Below are 17,969 nucleotides of genomic sequence, written 5' to 3' on the forward strand. Positions count from 1 at the left end.
TCTAAAATTTCTTTGTTGCTTGACTCATTTCCTTCTTCTTTCTCAATTAACATGGGATGCAATTTAATTGATAATGGGATTAAGAAGAAGAGTCTGATTTAGGTCAAGAAAGGAAGATCTGATGGAAATGAGAGAAACCCAATTCTTATGAGGAAGCAAAGATCTCAAGTTCATAAAAAAAACTGCAGAAACATATTCAAATAGAAATGAAGATTTGGGTTTGGATTCCATTGAAGAAAATGAGAAGAATCTAGTTGAAACAGTGACTATATATAATTTTAGGAAGCAGGAAGAAAATGAGAAAAACATCTTTTGAGTGCAGGAAGCAGTGATTATATTCAGCACTACTACGATTAACAGAATCTATACACCCGATTAGTTCTCTGATATTATCATAAGATCCTACACTACTTTCATTCAAGTATCATTTAAAGAATAAACAAACAGTTTCGGGTTTACCTCAAATACGATTTTGTTGGAGAACCAGAGGTGGATCGATGGAGATCTTGACGGTGGAGGTGGATCGGTGATTGGGAATCGATGGAGACAGATAGACGGGGTTAGGGATTTTAGAAGGCACAGGTTAGGGATTTTAGAATTTGGAAGACAGAGACTGTTGGCTGAAAAATAAAACTAAAAACCAAAAAAAATTTGCCCGAGGCCCGGCCCGTTTTCTAAACAGGCCTCATTTTTTGCCCAAGCCCATATTTCGGGCCTATATTTTTACCCGAACCTTCCCATATTTTGGGCAGGCCGTCGGGCCGGGCCGGTCCGACCGGCCCATGGACATCTCTAGGACTACTCTGCTAATTTTCTTTTTTTCTCGTTGATCTACGAGCTCTTGATCTAAAATATAAAATTATTCATTCATCAATATATATTTCAATTCTAATTCACTTCACAATTTATACCCCTCAATTTTCAAAATTGCATAATTACCCTAACTTTTACAGTTTTTGCAATTTAGTCCCTCACCAATTAGTCCATCAAATAAGCTAATTTTTCTCAATTAACATTTTATCTAAATATTCTAATCTATTACACAGCCTTTGATAAACATAATTTAATACAAAACCCTAAGTTTTAATCTTTTCACAATTTAGTCCTAAAATCAATTTTTGTTGGAATTACTTGATAAAATCATCATATAACAAAATTAGAGCTTCAATTCCATGTGAAATAATCATAAAAATTTAGTACTCATCAATGGTAACGTTCAAAATTATCCATGAAATAAAAAACTAATGAAATAAGTAGTGGACCTTATTATAAAAGTCTTAAAAACACAAAATTTCAAGGAAAAAGCAAGAATTGAACTTACATGAAGTAAAAGAAATAAAACCAGCTTAAAACCTTCTCCTATGGCATTTTTGGCTGATAAATTGAAGAAGAATAGCCTAGAAAAGTTTAGAATTCAGTTTATTTAAGTTAATTTCACAAAATTTATAATTTTGCCCTTTAATCACATGATTTTTGTTTTCTTTTCTGCTTATGACGCCTCATGCCTTTATTTTAGGCATAATTGCTCCTTAAGTCCTCCTTTGTTCATTAATTAAGCTATTTAATCAATATTTCTTTAATTAGCAAGTTTTTCACATTTTTCAATTTAGTCTTTTTAGTTAATTAACTATCAAAACATTAAAATTTTCTAACGAAACTTTAATACTACCTTAATGACACTCCGTAAATATTTATAAAAAATATTTACAGTTTGATTTATAAAATTTAGGTCTCGATACCTCGTTTTCAAAACTAATTAATCTAATAAATATTTCTAAAGCATAATTCACCAATTCATAAGCCTTCCTAAATTCACAATTGACTCATAAACACTATATAATAAAATTGTAACACCCTAACCCGTATCCGTCGTCGAAATAGGGTTACGGAGCATTACCAAACTTACCACATAAACAATCATATATTTTCTTGTTCATTTCTCATATCCAAGCAATAGTCATTCAAATTCAATCATATAGTCCCTAACACAAGCCCTCGAGGCACAAAACAAGCATTAAAAACAATTTGGGACTAAATTGAGAACTCATAGAAATTTTGGGAAAACATTAAAAATTTTCAAAGTGCAGGGGACGCACACCCATGTGGCCAGGCCTTGTGTCTCACATGGTCAAGAGACATGCCCGTGTTTCAGGTCGTGTGGGCATTCGAAATGGGATCACATGGTTGTGTTCTAACCCGTGTTCAACCTTGTGTAACTCATTGACTTGGGTCACACGGCAAACCACACGCCCATGTGACTAGCCCGTGTAACTCACTGACTTGCTTTCATTAAAAATTATAGTGGACACACGACCGTGTCACATGACCGTGTGTCACACACGGCTAAGACACACGCACCTGTCTCTACTCGTATGGACAAAAACAAGCTATTTTCTAAGCCACATTTCTCACCCAATGAGGTACCAACCTAAGCTCAACAATTCACATGCAACCATGGCACAAATAAGCATTCAAAACCAACTAATATCAAGTTTATAGCATGCATTATCCACACATACAACATGATATCCATAAGCACATTCATTTGAGCACTTTAAAGCGTACCAAATATATTTCCAAAGTCTACCTAAATGGTCAATTACATATATGAGACATTGTGCCTAAAACTTAGCATGCAAACTCATCAATTCCAACCATTGGGTGCCAAAACACAATTTCACAAGCAAGGCATTCATATAGCAACTATACACCACATATCATAAAGCCATTTATACATATATACATATCAAAATATATGACCACTTTACAAGCCAATTCAAATGGCCAAAACTCACCAAGACATATAGCCTACATAAGCCAAAAGACCTATACATTCCATTTAACCAAAATATAGAAAGTCCAAAGTACCAAAATGAGAGTTTGATAGTGCGATGCAATCTCTGACAACTTCCAAACCAAGCGAGCCTCCGAATCACTATAAAATACGAAAAATTAAATAGAGTAAGCAATTAAGCTTAGTAAGTTCGTATAACATAAAACTCAACTTACCATTTAATCACAATTTAAGTAATTAAACATAGCATAATGTGACTCAATTTGATCCATAAGTCTAACACATATTCATCCACAAGGTTAGACATGAAATCACAAATCTCATAGATTCAATTTTCACATGATTCACATACATACCTGTACCGATTCATATCGAACTTATACACTCTCGTAACATCACTGTGCCCGTTGAACCATTTGGAATAATATCAGATACTTGGGTATCTCACACACTAAGTGCCAATACATGGTTGAAACCATCTCTATCTTATATATCATATAGATACTCACTCTCGAGCCATCACTGGGTCTGCTCACACAAGCTGACGATCAAGACGTAGCTACACGGTGCTCATCATACAAGCTATCGAGTAACCACAACACATGCCAAAAAACTCAGCCACTGATAGAACGTACGAGACCATCACCCAAAACACGAAAATCCCTAATGACATGTCATTTCTATCCTATCTATTCCTAAGGTTCAACCGGGATTTCATACGTCGCTAAATCTTCGTTAAATATTTTCGTGAAGTCATATTCATCAAGAATTCAATAATAAAGCATTTAAAACACAATTACTTTAATTCTTATTAACATACGAACTTATCTTGAATTAGTATGGAGAAAATCGATCGATCAATCCACTACTTTATTTTTCCCATGATCTAATTTCGAACATGGCTTTTCTTGATCTATATAATCAAATTTAACCACTTTAATTCATATTTTACTCAATTCAACCAAAATCCATATTATGAAAAAATTATCATTTTGCCCCTAAACATTTGACTTCTTTACAATTTAGTCCCTAGCTCATAACAATGCAAATTCATGCAATTTAGTTCATACCCATGCTAGCTGGATTTCATCTAAGCCCATAGCAGCTTACATATTTTATTATTTCACACATTTACCATATAATTTTCACATTTTACAAATAAATCCCTATTTGACATTTTCAACAAAAATCACTTTAGAAAATTTGTTCAACTATCACTAAACTTTCATTTTCATCCATCAAGCATAAAAAACAAGCAACATACATTCATGGTAAAACTCTAGAATTTTAACAATTTTTCAAATTAGTCCCTAGGCTAGCTAGATTAAGCTACAACAATCCCAAAAACATAAAAATTATTGAAAACAAGACAAAAATCACTTACATCCAAGCTAGAGATTGAACCGAATGCTTCAAAGCCCTAAATGTGTTCTTTCTTCTTAAATTTTGATGGAGGAAGAAGATGAATGAAATAAAATGGCTTTTGTTTTATTAATTTTAACCTTAATTACCTATTTACCTTTATACCCTTTAAAAACTTTAATAATTTCCATAAAACCAAACTCATAAATGTCCACTAACACAAAATGGTATAATTACCACCTAAGTACTCTTATATTAAGGTTCTATATCCATTTAGTGCATTTACCTTATAAAACTCAAGTTTTGCACTTTATGTGATTTAGTCCTTTTTGTCGAATTAAGCATGCAAACGATAAAATTTATTAACGAAATTTTCATATGACTCTACTAACATTTTGTAGACATTTAAATAATTATAAAATAAATATTTTCACTTCAGATTTGTGGTCCCAAAACCACTATTCTAAATTCACTAAAAATGGGTTGTTACAAAAATTTATGAGCTCACTTGTCGGATTTAGTGGTCTCAAACCACTATTTTTGACACTACTAAAAATTGGGCTATTACAGTAGGTGTAACACCCTAAACTCGGCCTAGACATTATGGCCGAATCTGGCGATGTCACATGGAATGGGATTTGAAGACAAGATTGTTGAGTTAAAATCGTTACAGTTAGGTAGATTTTATTTAATTCAGAAAAATAAGTATTAGTTGATTTTCTTTAAAACTTGTCTCTTAGCGGAAGCTTTTGTAACCAATTAATTTAGGGAAAATCGTTTCTATTTACGAAAACCTTAGTTTTTAGAAAAATCGTGTTTCGTTGAGTTGCAGTTTTTAAAAAAATCCATAAAAACAGTATAAAGTCCCAAATTTAAAGCTAACTAGTCCATAGTCCAAAAGTTACATCAAAAACCCCAAATAAGTAATAAATTCTAGACATTAAAGAAAAACAGTCTAAAATTTACGTGTGGCCATCGTCGAGTCCTTCGCTGCACCGACCCGTCAAGTCTGGGGATTACTTGTACAGATTAAACAGAGAAAGAGTGAGTTTTTGCAAACTCAGTGTGTAATCCCCATAGAAAACATGCATACAGATAATCAACATAATTCAGTTAGATACAGTCTGGGGCCTGTGCCCATCACAGAATCAGTTTGGGCCTTAGCCCATTCGAATACAGTCTCAAAAATACTTTAGGGCCTTTTGACCCATACTAGATACAGAATGCAGATACAGTAAATCAAAATCCTACCCACCAGCCTCTACACATCATCTCCGTCCAACCCTACACACCATGTGGGGATTAAATCAACCCACCCATCCCTACACACCATGCTGTACCGAAATGCGGCACATAATTAAAAGGTTGCAGCTGAGCTGCCAGATAATAGGTTTAATAGCCTTTCAGACACTTCCTCCAAATATCATCAACCCACCCCGATGCAATGCAACATACAAAATATGTCATGCCATTATGAAATTAATAGTACATACATTCAGATATCATAAGTCATGCTCGGTATGGAAATTAGACAGACAGATCACACATATAGGGGTCTAAGTAAAGTTTACCGACCCTACAGTAGGTCCACAGTCGACTTGGGCGACCAGTGCAACCTTACATAACTTTTCAGAAAAATGGGCTCACACGCCCATGTGGCCCACTCGGCCCAAATTGGCCTTGGCCACGTGATCCATTTTTAATGTAACCCATGCTAGTTAATTATTCATATATGTTTTCACTATTTACTTATATGTTCCTTCAAAGCTGTCTACTTGAGTCACTGTTACTAAATTATTTACATCTTGAGCTATAGAATTCTGAATTAAGATTTGCTTGATGTTTTTGAAACTAGACTCAAATACCTTTCTACCATAAAATTTTTAGAATTTTTAGTTTAGCCAATAAGTACAGTAAAATCTTCAAACTTACCCCTATTCTACTATCTGACAGCTTTGACCCTACTTTGCTAAAAATTAATTATCTCTTACTACAAAATTTGGATAATGTTTCTATTTGTTTCTATTGAAAATAGACTCATTAGTAATTAAAACATGTAAATTTTAATCCCTAATTATTTTTCTCCATTTTTTATGATTTTCCAAAGTCAGAACAGGGGAGCCCGAATTCATTCTGACATTGTCTCGCAAAATATATTATATCTCACGATTTACAATTCCATTACTTACATCATTTCTCCTATGAGAAACTAGACTCAATAAGATTTAGTTATATATTTTTTTCATCCTCTAATTAAATTCTCATAATTTATCATAATTTTTAAAAGTTAGCCTACTACTGCTGACCAAACAGCAAGCAATTTCGGCTTTTCTCCGAATCCTTTTTTTAACGTTTTGGGTACACACCTGGTTTCAATTAAAGATAAACGATCCCCGAGCACTTCAAAACCTATTTTTGACCATCCAAAAACCAATTTCAGTCACTTAAACCGATACTAAACTGAATTATTCAGAACAAACCATCCCCAAATACTTTCGATAACTCATGACTTGAACGCACAATAAAGAAATCGCACTTCCTTAGCATTGATTGGAATCCACATCTGCCTAAGGGTCTCTTAAACATGAAATAATTCCATTAATTACCGATTCAAGGATACCGAAACTAAAATAGGCTTACCCAACTTACCGAAACAGATGAAATCGATGGTTGTACCCAAAGAGACGATTTGTAAAAATAAAGAAAACAAAAAGAGTGAGGAAAAAGAAGAAAATTTGGCTATAGAGACAAAAAGATGGAGAAAAGAAAAACTGGCAGAGGATGGAGTTAAACGTCGGTTACAAAGAGGACTTTTGGGGAAACTAATTCACTCAATCTCACTACCCACTATTCAGTTATCAATTATAACTCAAACTCTCAGTCACCAAGCCGAGCAAAAATAACTCTCCATTGCCCATACAAAGATTCGAACCCCCACCTTCCAGCACACTAACACTCCGCTTAACCATCAGACCAGCAAGCCCATTCTATTATATACTTACAAACATTTAAATAAAAGCCTATTGGACAAATTTAAGGCTTTACTCAGAAAAATCCAAAAATTTTTTGCTAAAGGCATGGCTTAAACTTGGGACATCCCAAACACTCCCAAAACACAAAACCACTAAAGCTGACAGATATTTGTGTCACATATTCACAATACCCAAAATTAAAATTTTGGGGGTGTTACAGTAGGCTTTGATACCAATTGAAATTTCTAAGTCGTTGCTTAGAACCAATCTGCTAAAACAAAGAGGTGCCTCAGATGGTGGGCACTCATTCAAGCTCTAAATGGAAAATAGAAAACACACAAAACACAAGAAGTTATTTACGTAGTTCAATTTCCCTACGTTTTTGGAGCCTAGTTAAGTGAGAAATATGCACTCTCTTCAATAATTACAAAATACAATGCTCTAACCACTGAATTCACCCATTGTGAATACAGTAAGTAAAACCACAACACAAATGTTTTACTATCAAAATAGCACTCTTACAATTATATTATCAAAAAAATAGATTAAGTGCCTAACTCTAAGTCCATTCACATATGCAAGTCTCTCAAATATATAGACTTTAATTTCAAGAATTTCTTACAAATAAGTATCTAATTCAATCCCACTAAAATAGTAATACCATAAGAATAATACATTATAATAACACATTATGTAAATATGGACTCTTGGTAGCTCATTGTTCGTGATATTCAAATGATGTGCAAGTGTATACATTTGTAAACAAGTAATAAAGTAGTAAGTATAGAGTTATCGTCTCCACATGGGTCAGTATAAGTAAATCAACAATTGCAAAGACAATTATTAACAATTCAAAGAAAATTAAAGATTGTGATTTGAAGATTTACTTAAGGACTTAAACTAAATAAACCTAAGTATGTAAACAAATTAAATAACTACACAAAAGAGATTAGTAATGGACAACTGTAACAACAATGACATGAAAAGCTAGAAGAATTATTTCTCTTTAACATGCAATTAATGAAGGCAATGCTATAAAATGTTATGATTAACTCGTGGCAATATGATGATTTATTAATCCTATTTCTTCAAGTTCTAGGCTTCCCTTGAAGTCCTACATCAATATTTTATTTACTTAACATATATCTATGCCAAATTAACATCAAGATCACCTTCTTAGGCATCGTTTATAAGGACTATGCATGTAGAAATTATCTCTCAATATTGATATCAACATGCACCATTCAAGTTTTGTGTCTATCAATTATTACCTCTTCCTAGATTAAATAATTAATTCATTTTACTTACCCATGATGTGTTGGAAAAAATCCGGTTTGAAAATGATTTTCTTGCATAGTGAAAAATTAAAAATTTGAAAACCGACCCGATTTGTGAAATTTATAGCAATAAACCTTAATCGAATTTGTACATGTGTTTTTGGCTTAGCGGACTTTCATTGTTCTTGATTTTCAACCAAACGATCTTCTCTGCTATTCTCCATGAACTAATTCGAGTGTGGGATCGAACCAATTGAATCGAAATACAGAACTAGAAAAAGTTTTCTCTTCTTTTGGGGTGAAAACATAAGTTCTCTTTTCTCAATAGAAATCGGTAAAATTGATATTCCAGAAAAATATATTTAAAATTTAAGAATAAACTCTCTCCATTTTTCGGTAGAATAACAATATCTCAAAAGTTGTGTAAATAGCTCTACCGGTGCCATTTATTTATAGGAAGAGAAGGTAGAACCCTTGTAGAGTTATAGAAGTTTATTTTAAATAGAAAAACAATATCCTACTTAGAGTAGGAGAGGGGTGAACGACTCACTCTTGTATTTCTAATAGGGTTGTCACCCCCTTCATGTTATATGAGGGGTTTTGTGTAACAGCCCTTTTTTTAGTGGTGTCAGAAATAGTGGTTTTGGGGCCACCAAATCCGATGAGTAAGTTTGTAAATATTATTATTTAATATTTACGAGTCAAATGTGATTTTTAAAAAGGTTTTTGATTTGATAATTTATGTTATATAAGTGATTTATTAAGTTCAAGTGGTTTTAGAAAATGAGGTATCGGGACCTTATTTTTATAATAAAGTCGTAAATATTTTTATAAATATTTACGGAGTGTCATTAAGGTGGTATTAAAGTTCGTTAAGAAATTTTAACGTTTCGATAATTAATTAAAAGAAAAGGAGTAAATTGAAAAAAAGTGCATTCCTAGGACTCCGTTCAGTAAATCACACTCGTAAATGTTTTTAATAAATATTTACTAAGCTAGTTGTGTAGTTAATTAGATTTTGGTTAAGTAAATTTGCATGAATTAAGAGTAATTAGGTATAAGGACTAAATTGCATATAGGGTAAAAGTTAAATTATAGATTAAAGAAAAATTAAAAGGATTAAAGAAGCAATTATGCTATTGTGTCTTTAGTAAGGCGGCATAAGGTGTAAAATTATTATATATATTATTAATAAATTAAAGTTAAAATATATATTATAATATGTTTTACTTAATATTTAAGTAAATATATATAATATAATAAAGTAAATATAATAAAAAATAAGTAAATGAAATAAAGAAAGATAAAATCAAAATCAAAATTGAGAAAGAAAAAGAAAGAAAAAAAAAGAAAAAAAAGAAAGAAACAGACGCAAGGCTTAGGGGTTTCAAAAGTTTCCAAGTTTAATTGGTTAGTCAATTTAGTCTATTTTTTTTGTAATTTTAATGTTTTTGGAATCCCGGTGTTAAGTACTACCCGACCCATGTCGAAATTTTAACAATTATTGAGTTTTTAAGTGTTGTTAATGTTGAATAATTTTAGTATTAGAGATTAAATTGATACATTTTTAAGCTAGAAATGAAAAAGGATTAAATTGTAGAATAAATGGTAAATTTTGAGTAATAGGGACTAAATTGTGAAAAATTTAAAATTTAGGGATTTAAGTAAAAATAGAGAGTTAAATTTAGTTTAAAGTGGAATTTTTATGAAAATATAGAATTAAATGTGAAGAATAAAACTTAGTCTCAGTTTTGGGACTAATTGAAATTTAGGCAAATATTGAGTAGAAATTGAAATATTCAATATGAAATTGAATTGTGTTATATTGATGAATTTTAATTGTTTTAATTCTGTAGCTAATGTCGTACGAGAGTCCTCGACTAAAAAGGGGAAAGATAAAGTCGACGTCGAATAGCTCGGAATTCCTGGTTTGTATTTCTATAATCCGAACCTAGTTGTTAATTGTTATAATTCAATTTAATGCATATGGTAAGTATTGAGGTGAGTAATTGACATTTCATAATTGATTGAAATGGATTGAATTGGTAGATACATATTTAATGTATTGATTGTTGAATTGAAATAAATATATGTGTTAATGTGAAATTTGGATATTTATTATTATAGATTGAATTTAATTCATGTATATATATGTAATTATATGAGAAATTAGTATTGGATATTGGTTATATCTGAAAAGTGAAATTAAACCCTATTAACTATATCAGGCTGAGTTGGATATAGATGGCATGTCATAGGATAGGAAGAGTTCAATGAATTCTTCGACTTCGAGTTGATAAGGCACTGGGTGCCAATTTACTTCGGTCTAACCGATGAGGCATTGGGTGTCAAATTTATATAGTGTTGGGTGTAATTATTACTTCGAATTTATCCGATGAGGCACTGGGTACAGTATTATGATTGATATTGGATGATATTGTATGTGAATGAAAATGGGATAGTGAATTGAAACATGAAAATGAGACATGTGAATTACGTATTCATGAATTGGATATGGATTGAATAATAATATTATTTAAATGATACATATATATTAAATTGTGAAAAGCTATTATATAACAAGCGATGAGATTTGAGAATGGTATAAAATGATGTATTTATGAATTGAATATTGAATAGCTAATGCCATTGTATGAATAAATGTGGTCTTAAATATTCAAATGTGCTTATAATTAAAATATGCATATTATATTATCTTGTCTTTAAATATTCAGATTATAGAAAAACCACTGAGTTTTACTCAGCGTATGATTTTGTTTTCCGTGCGCAGACTAGGTACTTCAATTTTGATCACCAATTCAGCATCCAACAATACTCCCGAACTCAAACATGGTGATGATTACTCTTTTGTGTCGGCATGTACTTAGGGTGTCTAAATAATAGTTATTTTGTGGATTGAATGTAAATGAGATTATAAGTTTAATATTGGTTGGTTTTATACAAATAAATATGTGTTTGTTTTTTGAAGCCATATTATGGCATGGTAAATTGAACTAAATCTAGATAGGTGCATGTGAATTTAATTCTATGTTTAAGTGCTCATGAACTAGGCAAATTGATTTGGATTTGGTATGTTTATAATTTGGATTAAAATGATGCTTTGATGACTTGTTTTAATGATAAGAAATGTTTGAGAATTCTGCCTGTTTGATCGATAAACTTTGGTAATGCTTCAAAACCCTATTTTGGCGACGAATATGGGTTAGGGGTGTTACATTTTGGGCCTCTCTCACATCGGACCCAATTACGAGTACTTCCTAGTCTTTTTTAACCTAGTACTCTATAATATGATCCAATCCGATTTAGTTTTTCTATTTCTCAAAATAAACTTTAATATTTACATATTAAATAATTTTTTCCTCCCAATTTTACCCCAATAAAATTTTGACGATTTTACCCCTAATAAAATTTCGAGAAAATTCATTTAATATGTCACAACTCAACATGTTCACAATGACTGAATGATTTATTTTCCTTTTTGGACTTAAAATAGTACAAAAACATAAACTCATTCTTCCATCATTTTTTAAGTAATCCTATATAAGATTGCAAACTTCCATTTTTGGAAACCTACATTCACTTCCAAATGATTTCATTTCCATATTTTTGAGAAAATCATAATCATTCCTAAACGTTTCCCATTTTTCCTTTTCTATTCATTCCGTTCATTTCTATTCAAACTCGCAATTCATTTTTGGTTTCAATGAGCTAGCAAAGGGATTGATTAGACATATGGAATTGAGGGTCAAATGATTTATAATTAAGTTTTGGATTTTCGTCTATTAATTATAAACTCATTTATTCACGAACTCTTTCCACTAAAGTATCGTGACTAAGCTCTCTCCAACAACATACCATTGCGAAAGATGACCTTGTCATAAGTGTGTTACCCTCATAGGATATCTTTGATCTCTTTGGGATAATATCCGTTCTCCCAATATAATCTTATTTTATCTCATGGTAATTATTACATCTTTCTTCATGAAAAGTCAATCACTATCAAATAGTGATCAAGTCATCCATCACAAAGACGGGCGACCCATGGCCACGTTTACTTTTCATCAACCATGTAATGTTAATGAGAGGATATAATTTGCCCATGTTTTGGGCTATGAATTTCACTATTGTGAATGACACTACATACTAGAGAAGTCGTACACCCAATTCACCCGCTTTCGATTCCTTATCTATTTAAACTCAGGCTTTTACTTACATCAATGTGTACGATCATACATACATAGTCCACCACCCACTTAGGATTTAAGTATGCTACACTGTGAATGTCACAAGTGAATAAATCCATAAACGGATTCAGAATTTATTCTTCTTGGGTCATGTCCGATGTAATGTCGGTCCAGTTAGTCACATCTGTGTCTTTATCTTCTGGGAGTCATCTGCTCCGATGTCGAAGACAATGCGTCTCCCCAATTGGACTTGATAGACAACATATTAGTCTTTCAATCGATTTTCTCACTTCTATAGACTAAGGACATATTTAGGTTTATCTACTAATACAAGTTGTATTTTCGTATTATGATCCGACCACGTAATACCGCTTAGTATTAGTTAAATATTAGACAACTAATGAGCAACATTTTCTTCCATTTTGCTTTGCGTGTAAAAATCATGTGAGGAAAATAATACAGAGTATATTAATTGTAATCAATGAATTTGTTTTATTAACCAATCTGTTCAAAAAAATTACAAGTGTATATTAACGAAAATACTACACTTAGGGCACTAGATCCAACATGATGTCATGCATTTGTAAGTTAAACATGTAATTACTTGAATGAATAAACAATCATAAGAACAAACATTAATAGCAAAGAATCAATAATAACATATCAAAGATTTATAGTCATTCTAGCAAGGCAACATTAAGTCATGATCATTAAATTGAAAGCAATAAGACAATTTACAATCATGTTCATCAACACAACAACAAAACAACAAATAAGATAAGGGAAAGATGAAATATGAATAACCTATTGTGGTTCTTTATGGCTAATGCACATTTAAGAAGAGATGTTAGTTGAATCTAGTGGTTCTCCGCAGCTAACTTCTACTTGCTCTCTCACGGTGGCTCTCCTCCTCTCCTAGGTGTTTCTCTCAAGCTTTTTCTTTTCTTTTCAGCTCTCAATTTTTGAGATGAATGCTCTCAATTGTAGTGTGTTTGAAGTGTAGCTAGTGCCCCTTATTTATACTTGTTAGCCACCCTTGATCCCTTTTTATTTTTGGTGTTGGTTCCTTGATTCATGGTGGAGTTTGCATGATTTTCTCCAAGTTGATTGGCGGCTGCTAAAATTCCCTCATTGGTGGTTGATAGTTGCTTGATTTTCTCCCATGTAGTTGAGATAGGTGTTGACTAGGTCTTCCTCCCCTTTTGTGGATGATTTAGGCTGTCCAAACTTAGTGGTCCTCTTTAGCATTAGGTTGAGGAGTATTGAGGTCTAACAAGAAAATTTAGGGTGTCCAAAGATAACATCTCAGCCCAATCTCGTAGGTCCTATGCTACAGTATTGTTGTGGAATTGAACATCAGCATGTAAACTTCAACTCCTTCTTTCCTCTGAGTCCAACAAGAACTTTTATGGATGCAAATATTTTGTTCTAGTATATAAATAAACCAAAGTGCATTATTCTAATAACTAGTTACAATTAACATAAATTAGAATAATTACAACGGAAATTGTTATGAATCCCCCTTAACTTGTATGAAACTGTAAGTTTCATCCTACAAAATCACGATCCAATCCAAAGTCCATGACCAAGGGATTGTCTTGGGTGATTTCAAACAAATCCAATCACCAATATAATATTTCCCAATTAATATGATCTTCCATAATGGGATAGATATCAACCATTCAATCACATAACACAAATAAACAGTTCAACTGCCAACACTTTAAATATGGAAATTGTTTCATACAGATTTGGTGGGTAGAAAAATAGGCACTCCCTCTATCACCAAAATGTCAATTTTATAATTTTCAACAATCATTATCATCAAGCATCAAAGAATAAAGAGGACATATCGTAAAGACAACTCTAACCCCTCCTTTGTCTATCTTGTTTTCATTGTTGAAATTTTGTGTGACATCTTTCAGTTGCTTATAAGTGAAAAGTCCTCTACTAAGTAATGAAATAAGTTTTTTTTTTATGTTGTTAATGGTATAAACAAAAACAAATAAGAATCATGTTAGCACCATGATTTAGTAGCTAAACCCTCATCTAAATCTAGTTGATTTAATATTTACCTTTGATTTTTTATTCATTGCCACAAAGGTAACCCATTTTACAAAGGCAAATAAAAACCAAAACCAAGAATAGAACCATGGATCCTGAAACCCTAAAAATGGTTCAAGGAGAAAGCTATTTGGAAAGTTTTACAGGTTTGAGAACTGCATTCAAACATGAAGTTGATAGCTGTTAAAAATTAATGGAAAAAAATAGGAAATCTAGCAAGCTAGCATGAAGAGACGTGCTATTAAGCTCTACTGAAATAGTTGAAATAAGAAGACCATAGAATTCAAAGGAACCATGTTTTGAGCCTTTCTCGGCCCAATATAAGTGAATTTCAAGGTTATTCCCCATAACTTGAAACGTTCGAGAAACATTCTTGTTTAGACCTCTAGCATCATGAACCAACCCCTAACATCCAAGGGAGAGGAGAGTGATAGTGGGGGAAGGGGAAAAGGACAAGGTAGGTAATTTAAGTTAATAATTTTTTTAATTATTATATGACAGGAAAATGATGTGTGTTAAAAATAAATGTTAAAAAATAAGTCATTAACTTAATAACGACATCAACCAATTGTTAAGTATTTAACAGTTTTAGAACTAAAAAAATAAAAAGGTAAATCGGGTGGCCATTTTATAACTTTTTAAAGTTAAATGACTTAACATAAAAGGTTCTAATAGTTGAGTGACTATTTATATAATTTACACTAAAAAACTATAAGTACAAATAAAACTAATCATTTAGCACCCTCACAACCTTACCCCAATTATTAAGATGATATAGTTGTGTCAAACACATACATTGGAGTTTTGCCATTGGGGCCTGCCTCATAGAATCATACGAGGAAAGAAATTCTTTCAAGGATAGGATTAGCTATTGTGTATAAATAAGTTGCTCATGTTAAACTTAAAAAGTATTCCTATCAAAACATTTTTTGACATGATACTATTAGAAAAACCTACTATTAATCATACTTATCACATACAATATTATGATAAATTATGGTAAATATCAATGAAAAAGAGATCATAAACCAGAAAATAGCGATTATACAAGGAACTTTGTTTACAGAATGGCTTGCTTGCAAGTTCTAATTATCCTTGTTTAACTATGTAGTTGGCCAAATTAAAGTTAAGAGAATTTAGACTTTCTTTTATAATTTCGTGTCTTGCTTCTCCAAGGTGACCACTTTTATCCATATATGTATATATAAAATATAAAATATATATCTTATGAGTTTGGATTTCTTATTATCATGGAAGTATAAGTGTTTTACAATGCAAACAAAGCCCCTGTTGCCCAACTCCTCTAAACTTAGAATGAGAGTCAAGTTATTAGAAACTTCATATGCTTTTCTATTCTCCAAAAAAGAAGGCCAAACCTTCACTACAAATAGACTTCCAAATGCTACCATTTTGTGCAACCAAAAGCTAAATAAAAAGGTATCAATTACTTTGTAGTATCTATTTCTCATATCCCAATGGCTTCTCCTATTAACTTCAACTTCCCTTATTTCTCTCCACCACCACCTCACCAGCCTTTCCAGCCACCTCCTCCTCCATACCATCCAACCTCACCACCACCTCCACCACCACACAATCCAGTTTCTCCACCACCACCACCCCACCATCCAATCACTCCACCGCCACCTCATGTACATCCTCCACCACCTCCCCATGTGCGTCCACCACCACCAGCACCACTTCCTCCAGCACCATCACCGAGTAACCATACAGTTATAATAATTGTATTCGTCTCATGCGGCGGCGTGTTCTTCCTAGCATTCCTGGCCGCCGCTCTCTTTTGCTTCCTCAAGAAGAAGAAGAAGAAGACGGTTAAAGAAATGGACAGGGTTCATGTGGATGAACATCTGAAAGTGAAGGAGGCCATTGTTCCTGGTCCCGATGGACCTCGCGCTGTATTACTTGAGATTGAAGACGATATTCATATTGATCATGAAGATATTATAAAGACCCAGAAAACTGAAAAAGGTTCCAATCTCCATTCTACTCTGCAAAATCTTAAAGACATTGAAGAGGGAACTAAAGCTTCTTCAAGTTCTCATCATCATCAACTGGAACACAAAGCTTAGTCTTGTTTCTGTTTCACTATAATCATTTTAATTGATATTTAACACAATTGTTGATATCTTTATTTATGAATTCCAAAATAAAATGTGATGTGATGTGATGTAATTATAAGTTCATTTTCATTTTTCTGTTGTTTTTTTCATGGATGTAATAAAATTTAGAAAAGCAAAAGATATTGCGATTGTTTTATAAACTTATAATTGTTTTAATGAAATTTATTTTTACTCAAGTTTAATTAAAAAATATAATTTAAGCAACACAAATTATTTACATTAGACTAGTAGTTAAATAATATAACCATAAATTTATCTTTGAATTAAAATTAAATAATCAGTCATTCCAAAAAAATCAGGCATCTAATTTCATTCAACTAAACCCTTTAATATTTATTTTCACTAAAATTAAATCCTCGATCAGATAAATTATTTTTTTCTGTCAATTTTAGTCTATAATTGAGTGAGAGTGTGTGTTGTGGTGTCTGATTTATTGTAAAAATTAGGGTGTTGAATCGGTTAATTGACCCAAAATATTATTAACTCAATTAATTGACCTTTTAAATTTTTAATCGTTAATTAAATTAATTTTTTTCAAAAAATTAACTAAACTGAATTTTTCCGATTAATTCGGTTGGTTAACGAAATTTATATATATTTTATATTTTTGGTTAAAACAAATATAAAACATATAAAAGAATTAACGAAATAACCCAATTAACCAAATTTAATATATGCAAAATGTATACAAAATATAAAATTTAGATTAATTTGGTTAATTAACCGATTTCGAACTGAATTAACCGTTAACCAAGTTCTAAAAATTATTAATAGACCCGACCTAATTAATTCGAAGTTTACCCAAAATTTACACACCTAATAATAATAACTTTAGTCAATGAGTTTTCTTTTAATTGTTAATTTTTTATTTCTTAATGATTATTATATTCCAAGTTATAAAATACATTTTCATATTAATAGATAATAAATATATATATAAAAAGTTAATTTATAGAGGATAAATATTTGGAACACTATTACTCGAATTTAAAAATTCCACAAGTAAAATTGAAGTGATGACAAGTATATATGTTATATATAAAAGAAATAAGAAACATGGTAAATTTATAATTTTGCTTTTAGAGTTAAAATTGCATTATCAATATATCAAATATTCATATTTTATAAATTGATAAAAATGCCGTAATTATTTAAGA

At 31.6% G+C, this 17,969-nt stretch overlaps 1 protein-coding gene across 1 annotated transcript; it reads left to right on the forward strand.

Annotated features, from left to right (window-relative positions):
• The first annotated feature begins 16,076 nt into the window (after positions 1-16,076).
• LOC105797073 (protein TRACHEARY ELEMENT DIFFERENTIATION-RELATED 7A) lies at positions 16,077-16,864 on the forward strand. Its single transcript, XM_012627003.2, has one exon. The coding sequence runs from the start codon at positions 16,150-16,152 to the stop codon at positions 16,759-16,761; it is 612 nt and encodes a 203-aa protein (XP_012482457.1). The 5' UTR covers positions 16,077-16,149; the 3' UTR covers positions 16,762-16,864.
• Positions 16,865-17,969: the final 1,105 nt, after the last annotated feature.

Source organism: Gossypium raimondii, chromosome 3 (assembly GCF_025698545.1).
Source record: "Gossypium raimondii isolate GPD5lz chromosome 3, ASM2569854v1, whole genome shotgun sequence".
Lineage (NCBI taxonomy): Eukaryota > Viridiplantae > Streptophyta > Magnoliopsida > Malvales > Malvaceae > Gossypium > Gossypium raimondii.